The sequence below is a fragment of the Tupaia chinensis genome, unplaced genomic scaffold (genome assembly GCF_000334495.1).
Source record: "Tupaia chinensis unplaced genomic scaffold, TupChi_1.0 Scaffold000273_1, whole genome shotgun sequence".
NCBI classification, from domain to species: Eukaryota; Metazoa; Chordata; class Mammalia; order Scandentia; family Tupaiidae; genus Tupaia; species Tupaia belangeri.
In genome coordinates this window covers 425,580-435,061 of record NW_006159755.1, presented here as the reverse complement: position 1 = coordinate 435,061, position 9,482 = coordinate 425,580, and the positions used below count along the sequence as shown (strand labels likewise).

General features: G+C 44.7%; 1 protein-coding gene across 1 annotated transcript in view; it reads left to right on the top strand.

Annotated features, from left to right (window-relative positions):
- The first annotated feature begins 7,092 nt into the window (after positions 1–7,092).
- ZFTA (zinc finger translocation associated) overlaps positions 7,093–9,482 on the top strand; it is an 11,696-nt gene continuing 9,306 nt past the window's right edge. Inside the window, 1 exon segment of the mRNA XM_027772382.1 lies at positions 7,093–7,183. Within this exon segment, the coding sequence (XP_027628183.1) occupies positions 7,093–7,183 (91 nt within the window).

Here is a 9,482-nt window from a genome sequence, read left to right as displayed (position 1 = left end):
CCCCTCCCCAGTGAGCATACACACCCTATAGAAAATTACCCCCCCCCAAAAAGAAAATTGAAATCAAGATCTTGAAGATATATTATCACTCTTATATTCACTGAAGAATTTTCCACAACAGTTAAGACCTAGAAACAACCTAAATGTCCATCAACAGATGGATGGATAAAGAAAATGTGGAATACTATTTAGACTTTAAAAATAAGGGAATTCCGGGACCAGCAGTTAGCATAATGGCTATGTCACTGGACTCCCATGTAGTCAACTGTGGTTCGAGTTCTGGACCTGGTGGCTTAAACTCACACCGGGCGCGTGTGTGTGCGTGCCCAAGATCCCGAGAGGAGAATAGAGGATAAATAAATAAATAAATAAATAAATAAATAAATAAATAAAAGAAGAGAATTCTGCAAAATGCAACAATACACTAAGAGAAATGTCAGTCACAGAAGAAAGACGGCATGATTTCACTTTTTGAGGTATCTAAAGCTGTCAAAATTTAGAATCTAAGAGTAAAGTGGGGTTGACCCCATAGCCTAGTGAGTAAGGGAGCCAGATTCTACATGACTGACCACGATTTGAATCCTGGCCCTGACAGCTTGGGGAACGTGCTGGGCATGTGAGCATGTGTGCCCCAAATCCCAAAAGGATGGAGAAATGGAGAGCGGATTTTGATGTGACTATACCCCGCTGGAGAGTGTGCTTTCTCCCTCCCCTCTCTCTGTCTCTCTCTGGCAAGTGCATGTGCCTTCTGGCAATTGGAGAGAGAGAGAGAGAGAGAGAGAGGGAGAGAGGGAGAGGGGAATGGTGGTTACCAGGGTCTGAGTGAAGTGGGAAAGGAAGAGTTTCTAATGAATGAGCATAAAATTTCAGTTAAGCAGGATGAGTAAGCCCTAGAATCTGCTGTGGAACATTGTGTCTATGGTCAACAATAATGTATTGTACACTTAAAAAGTTAAGAGGGTAGATCTCATATTAAATGTTCTTACCACCCTTAGAAAAAAGAAAAAATGCCCCATCAGAGCAGTTCTTCTAGGGGAAGGAGGGAATCAGAAACCAGAATATGAGGGAACAGACAGTGGTACAACGGTATGATGTGAGGCAGATCCACATAGGAAGGTTGCTGGTTCAAGTCTGGAGACCTCCCTGAGTACTGGGTACATGTGCGCCCATGATCAAAGCAGGCTGGGACTGGAGTTAGGGGCAGGTTGCAGCATAGGGACACTGCAAGGGTGCTTATCTCTGTTTCTTTCTCTGTATCTGTTTGTCTCTCTCACTTATGGAGTAAATAAATTTAGAAAAAAGAAATCAAGGGCCAGTGGGTTGTGGGGTGGGTAGGGTGCTGGATCTCACATGGCAACTCAGCAATATGAGCCTTGGACCCGGGAGAGAAGAATGGAAGAAAGAGGATTACAGTGTGGCCGTCTCCCTGGGGGGTGGTTTCTCCCTTTCCCTCTTTCTCTCTCTCTCTCTCTCATGAACACATGCACTCTGGCAAGAATCTAAAAAAAAAAAAAGAAAGAAAGAAAGAAAGAAAAAAGACATCAGCATGTAAGAACTAGGGTTTTTATCTGAGAGTCAACTTTGGTGGTGATATCTACAATATGTGTTCAAGAACTGAATGAGAGGGGGGCCAGCAGTTAGCATAATGGCTATCTCGCTGGACTCCCACGTAGTCGACTGCAGTTCGAGTCCTGAACCCAGTGGCTTAAAACTCACACTGGGCATGTGTGTGTGCGTGCCCAAGTTCCCGAGAGGAGAATGAAGGAGAAGGGATTGCGGCGTGACCATCCCCCCTGGGGGGTGATTTCTCGCTTTCTGCCTCTCTGTCTCTCTCTGTCTGTCTGGCGAGCGCACGCGCCCTATAGCGAAAACCTCTAAAAAAGAACTGAATGAGAGAATTGATGAATACATGAACATGTTTGAGACTCAACTGTGTGGCGTGGGGGAAATACAAGAGATCATGCAAGGTCTAGAATTACACGCACAGAAGGTGCCACTTATTTACATCTTAAAAACACGGGAGCCATTGATTTATATCGTTCTGGATATGTGGGCAGTGAAGTGTAGGAAACCGTATGACAACAACGAGCACCAGCCCAGCAGCGTGAAGCTGAGGAGGGCGGGAGGGTAGAGCAGGCATGGGAAGGAGCTTCCACTGTCTCTGGGATGGTTTTTCTTCTTCAAAAGTGTGATGCAGAGGCTGGCAGGTGGTGTGGTGTTTAAAGCCTGGACTCCCATGTGGCTGACTGAGGTTTAACTCCCAGACCTGGTGGCTTGCTTTCTCACTTTCCCTCTCTCTCTCTGGTCAAATTGAAAATAATAATAATAATAGGGGCTGGCAGGTGGTGTGGTGGCTAAGGCACTGGACTCCCACATGGCTGACCATGGTTTGAGTCCTGGACCTGGCAGCTTGCTTTCTCAATTTCTCTCTCTCTCTCTCTCCCTGACTCTCTGTGTTCAACTAAAATAATAATGATGAGTATGATGAATAAAATTAAATAATTATTAAAAATAGTAATAACAACTACTAAACTAAAATAAATAATTCTTTAAAAAAAAAAAGAGTGATGTAGGCCCAACAGCAGAGGGGCAGCAGAAGACCTGTTCCATAATGCTGGGGGCCATCTGGGAGATCAGAGCTCTGTTACCTGATCGACTTGTACATACCAGGCTTGTACACAGCAGGTGGTCCTGGCTGCCTAAGAAGGCTGAGCGAAGAACTGCAGGGTGGTGGCCACACCGCAATCCCTTCTCCATTCTCCTTCTGGCATGTGCCCAAGATCCCAAGAAGAGAATGGAGGAGAAGGTATTGCGGTGTGGCCATGCCCCTGTGGGGAGGGGGTGATTTCTTACTTTTTTCCTCTCTGTCTCTCCAGCAAGTACATGCACCCCACAGCAAAAACCTCTCTCTAAAATAAATAAATACATAAATAACAAATAAAATAAATAATTCTTAAAACAAAACAAAAACTTAGGCTGGGCATGTGTGCATGCATGCCCAAGTCTTGAGAGCAGAATGGAGAAGGGATTGAGGCATGCTCCTCCACCCCCACCCGGTGGGTGATTTCTTGCTTTCTGTCTCTCCAGCTAGCACGTGACCTATAGCAAAAATCTCTCTTAAAAAAAAAAATACAGGGGCTGGCAGGTAGCATGGTGGTTACGGGCGCTGGACCCCCATATAGTTGACTAACAGACTGTGATTTGTTTCCTGGACCTGGCGGCTTGCTTTCTCACTTTCCCTCTCTCTCACTCTGTCCTTCTCTGATCAAATTAAAATAAATAAATAAAGTTAAATAAAAAATAATTCTTAAAAAAAATACAGGGGCTGCCAGGTGGTATGGTGGTTAAGAGTGCTGGACTATGGCTGGGCTGGCAGGTAGTATGGTGATTGGGGGCACTGGACCCCCATTTGGCCAACTGTGGTTGGTTCGAGTATTGGACCTGGTGGGCCTTGAACCCTCCCCAACCCCGTCTGCCCCTTTCTGGTCAGATTTAAAAATAAATAAATAAATAAATAAATAAAGTTAAAAAAAAAAAAACAAAGAAAAAAGAGTGCTGGATTCCAACTTGGCCTTTTTTTTTTTTGAGTCCTGGTTCCAGCAATTTGCTCTCTCTCTCTCTTTCACTCTGTAACCTCTTTGGTCAAATTAAAATAAATACATAAAAATTCTTAAAAAAAAATACCAAATACAGGTGCCAGCAGGTGGTGTGGTGGTTAAGGCACTGGACTCCTACATGGCCAACTGTGGTTCAAATCCCAGACCTGGTGGCTTGCTTTCTCACTTTCCCTCTCTCTCTCCCTGTCTCTCTCTGGTGAGCACATGTGTCCTATAGCAAACTTAAATGGTAATAAATAAAATAAATAAATACTATTTTAAAAAAGGAAAAAATAAAACAAAACAAAACAAAAAAACAAAATGTAAGTATCTGGGGTTGAAATTCCATTCGTTCTCTTCCCAATACACACGTACAAAATTTGAAGTTTTGTCTTATAACCGTATGTCATTATTTAAAGTTTATTTATTCCCTAAATGACAGACAGACAGACAGACAGACACACACACACACACACACACACACACACACACACACATCACCACATCACCGCCTGTTCAACAATCCACCCCCAGCTCCAGCCAGCCCAGATCATATCATGGGCACAGGCATGCCTGCTGTGTTCTAGGAGGTTTCAGATTCTAACCTTGAACCCTCCCAGAAGGGTTCGCCTCACCGTGCTGTGTTTTACTGCTACACCACGATCTGGGCCCATGGGTAGAACATTAGGTTTGAGATTCCTTTGGAATTTTACAAGGGACTATTCAATTTACAATCTATGTAAAATATCCCTTTGACACTCACAGGCTGTATGACTGATTGGTTTCTGTTCTTCTGCTCTCTGTAGAATATCGAAAGACTACTTTTAGAAGCAGTATTTGTCTTACAGTTCTGAGACATTTTTAAAAATCGAATCCAGAATTTGAGGGAAATTTGGGTCTAGTGGTGTTAGTGGCTTTATCTCCTTAAAAACTTTCTTTGTAGGGACCAGCAGTTAGTGTAATGGCTATGTCGCTGGACTCCCACGTAGTTGACCGCGGTTCGCGTCCCGGACCCGGTGCCTTAAAACTCATGCTGGGTGTGTGTGCATGTGTGTCCAAGATCCTGAGAGGAGAATGGAGGAGAAGGGATTGCAGCGTGGCCATCCCTCCCTGGGGGGTGATTTCTTGCTTTCTGTCTCTCTGTCTCTGTCTGTCTGGCAAGCGCACGCGCCCTATAGCAAAAACCTTTCCAAAAAAAGAAAAAAAGAAAAAGAAAAATACGCTCGGTGCATGTGTGTGCGCCCAAAATTTTGATGGGATGAAGAAATGGAGACAGGAAGAGCCAGGTCCTGGTGCAGTGATAATACAACTGGACCCACACTGGAAAGACCCTGGGTTCACATCCCAGAACCTCTCTGGGCATGCTTGGTACATGTGTCCCCCTAACCTAAGCTGACAGAGACTGGCGGTGAATTGTGGCATGGGGACCTTGCTACAGTGCCTCTTTGTCCCTCTCTTCCTTGCTCCTTCCCATTGTCTTATGAAGAAATAAATGAATTTTAAAAAGAGAAGAAATGGAGAAAGAAGAATTGCATCATGACCATATCCCATTGAAGGGAGCTTCTTCCTTCCTTCACATGTGCACTCTCTGGCAAAGAAAAAAAATTTTTTTTAATTAAAAAAATTTAAAAACTTCTTTGGGAACACTAGTCACAATTTCTCTGCTTTAGTTATCAGCAAGTCTCTTCCTTTGATGGAACTGCCCAAGGATCCTCCGGCACTAGGACGAAGTTGCATTTCTAGGCACTCTGACTCTTGTGGGCTGGGGACAGCAGCCCTAGGGAGCCCACAGTCCTGCTGGTTGGAGACTCCAGACTATGGACTAAGAATCTGAGTCAGAGAGTGGAAAGGAAGAAGGAAGATGTAAAATGAGGAGTTCTGGGTTTTCTACAGGCCCCACAGTTTTCAGGTTATGATCGCACTTCCCAGATTTATTTTTATTATTTATTTATTTATTTATTTATTTATTTATTTATTTATTTATTTATTTATGAATGAGAGGTTTTTGCTATAGGGCGCATGCAGTCACCAGAAAGACAGAGAGAGACAGAGAGACAGAAAACGAGAACTCAACCCTCCTCTTGGCATCTTGGGCATGTATACTCACACACCTGGCGTGAGTTTGAGCCACCAGGTCCGTGACTCAAACTGTAGTTGACTACATGGGAGTCCAGCGACATAGCCATTACACCAACTGCTGGTCCCTGTTTTTTTCTTTTTTAAAATATTTCTTTCAGGGGACCAGCAGATGGCATAATGGTTACGTTGCTGGACTCCCACATAGTTGACTACAGTTCAAGCCCTGGACCTGGGCAGCTTAAAAATTACACAGGGGGGCCAGCAGGTGGTGCAGTGGTTGGAGTGCTGGACTTCCACATGGCCAACCGCAGTTCAAGTCCCAGACTTGGTAGCTTGTGTTCTTGCTTTTTCTTTTTCTCTCTCTCTCTGGTCAAATTAAAAATAATAATGATGATGATAAGTTAAATAAATAATACTTTAAAAACAAAACAGAACCTCACACTGGGTGCGTGCATGCCCAAAATCTGGAGTGGAGAATGGAGAAGGGATTGTGGCGTGGTTATCTCCCTAGGCAGTGATTTCTTGCTTTCTGTCTCTCTGTCTCTCTGTCTCTCAGACAAGCACGAGCACCATATGGCAAAAAAATCTCTCTCTCTAAAACAGTTTCTTTTAGGCGAGCAGGTGTTGCCAAAGTTAAGGCAGCTATATCCCAGAAGTCTGACTGAGTGGTTCGAGTCCCAAGCCTGGCGGCTCGAAAATCACTCTGTGTGCACGTGTGCCCAAAATCCTAAGAAGAGAATGGGAGGAGAAAGGATTGTGATGTGACCGTACCCCCTGGGTGTGATTTCTCACTTTCTCTTTCTCCATCTCTGTTGAGTGCACATGCCCTATAACACTTTTTTTTTTTTTTAAGTTTCGAGACCGGGACCAGTAGATGGCATAATGGTTACATCCCTGGACTCCCATGTAGTCGGCTGGAATTCAAGTCCCAGATCTGCAGGCTTAAAACTCACTCTGGGTACACATGTGTGTGTGCCCAAAATCCAAGGAGTAGAATGCAGGAGAAGGGACTGAGGCATGGTCATCTCCCCTGGGGGAGGGGGGAATTTCTCGCTTTCTATCTCTCTTTCTCTTCAGTGAGCGCACATGCCCTATAGCAAAAAAATCTCTCTCTCTGAAAAAAAAAAAAAAAAGAATAAAATAAAATAAAAAAAAAGTTTGGGGACCATCAGATGGCATAGCAATTATGTTGCTGGACTCCCACATGGCTGACTGTGGTTCAAGTCCTGGATTTGTTGGTTTCAAAATCATGATGCTAAGAGGAGAATGGAGAGGGGATTGTCGTGTGGCCATCCCTCCTGGGGGTGTAATTTCTTGCTTTCTGTCTCTCTCTAACTCTGTCTTCCGGCAAGTGCATGCACACTATAGCAAACCTCCCCCCCCAAAAAAGAAAAAGTTTATTTTTTCCTTCTTAAGTATGCTAGAGAAGCACTGTCAACAGAATCTTCAGGTTGCCATCTGCCCGCTGCTGCAGCCAGCCCTGGGTTATGGGCTCATGCATACCCAAGGTATTCGGGAAAGACTCTAGATACGAACCTGGAACATTCTCATGTCGGTTAGCCTCAAAGGATATTGTGTCGCTGCTGTGTCACTGTGAGGCCCCTATATTTCTTTTTATATCCTTGTCTTCTCAATCCAGGTACTTGCGAGTTAGCCTTTCTCCAATCATCACACTGGGTCAGGCACCTAGTCCTGCAGATTCTGTCTCCTTACTCTTTTGTTATGCTAGAGGGCATGTGCTTGAGAGAGAGCGAGCTCTCACACCCCGCGCTTGCTTGGTCGTGGCAGTCCTCTTTCTTCCAATTCTCCATGCTGTCAGGAGCTTAGGTACACACATGCTTGATGCCTTTTTTTTTTTTGAACTGTAAGGGCCAGGACTCAAACCATGGTCAGCCATACGGGAGCCAGCTACTTTTGTATAGTGCTTAACTGCTGTGCTACAGTGTCAGCCCAGATCCTACCTTTTTCTTTTTAATTATTATTTTGTAATTGCTAGAGAGCACATGCATTTGCCAGAGGGAGAGAGAGAGAAACTTCCAGTGAGGTGTGGACAGAAGTCTGACTACTTTTCCTAGTTTTTCCAAAATCTTCTCAAAAGGGGACTGGGGAAGTCATGCCCACAAACATTAACAGACCATTTACTTTCTATTAACAGGATTCTTCCTACCTCCTGTCCCTGGCATAGTATCTTTGAGATGCATTTTTCAACCGGTTAGTGTATTCTTTTGCTTATGCCTTCCCAAGACACAGAACTTGCCTTTTCCTTGAGATGTAGATTAAGCCTTTCTTTTTTTTTTTTTTTTTGGGGAGATTTTCACTGTAGGGCACGTGCCAGACAGACAGAGAGAGACATAGAGACAGAAAGCAAGAAATCACCCCCCAGGGGGGATGGTCACGCCGCAATCCCTTCTCCTCCATTCTCCTCTCGGGATCTTGGCCACGCACGCACACGCGCCCAGCGTGAGTTTTAAGCCACCGGGTCCGGGACACGAACCGCGGTTGACTACGTGGGAGTCCAGCAACATAGCCATTACGCTAACTGCTGGTTCCCGAGCCTTTCTTTAACTAAGACAGGGATTTTCCCTTCCAATCGCTGACCTAAGAATTTGTGGAACCCACCTATAACCTACAAGCCCCCGCTTCTACATGTCCCGCCTTTTTGGGCCAGACTAATGGAAAATCTTTTAATTAAATGTTGTGTGTCAATCTCAAAAGCAAATAAAAGGAACCTCTGCACATGATCACCCCAAGAAAAGGCATGTATGCCTCTTCTCCGGGCCTGGGTCACTCACAGTTGGCTTGGAAATAAACCGCATTAATTATTAATTATTAATTTTACAGTTGGTTATATTTTTTCCCGTCGACAGAGGCATGGTCATACCACAGTCCTTTTTCCTTCCTTTCAACATCCTGTTAGGATTGTGGGCACACATGTACATGTGCCTCGTGTGTTTTTTTAAGTCACTGGAGCAGGGATTTGAACCACTGTCAGCCATATGGGATCCAGCTCTTAATGAACAGCCCTTAACCATTGTACTACGGGGCTGGCTCAGTTCTATCTTTTTTTTTTTGGAGAGGTTTTTGCTATAGGGCATGTGTGCTCGCCAGAAAGACAGAGAGACAGAAAGCAAGAAATCACCCCCCAGGGGGATGGCCACGCCACAATCCCTTCTCCATTCTCTTTTCGGGATCTTGGGCATGCACACACACATACCCAGTATGACTTTAATCCACCAGGTCTGTGACTCGAACTGAGGTCGACTACATGGGAGTCCAGTGACATAGCCATTATGCTAACTGCTGGTCCCAGCCAGTGTTTTCTAAGTGAGTAAGTACATGAAGGGCCCTAGGTGAGGCTCTTGACTCTCAGGTCTCCATTTCTTCATCTGAATGGCAAAGCTCCAGCTTCCTAGGCTTGCCATGAGGACCAGGTGATGAGTAAAAAATACTTGGGAACTGTGGAGCTCGGAGCTGGGTACCATTCCCAGGCTTCCAGACGCTGTGCAGGATATGCGTGAGGGGAGGCCCAGTCTGTTAAAAATGGCTCCAGGTGGCTCTGATGCCTTTCTTCAGGTAACAAACAAAAGCATTCACACATATAAACCGGGACACACCAAAGTGTCTCACACTGGTTAGCCTTGAGCATGGTTACCTTTGTCATTAGACACAAAGCTACAATAAAGTACAAGGCTTTGCCCTTCTAGGAAAACCAGCTTTTCACTTTGGATCATTAGTCTCCTTTAGACTTTTTTTTTTTTTTTTTAGAGGTTTTTGCTATAGGGCGTGGGCGCTCGCCAGACAGACGGA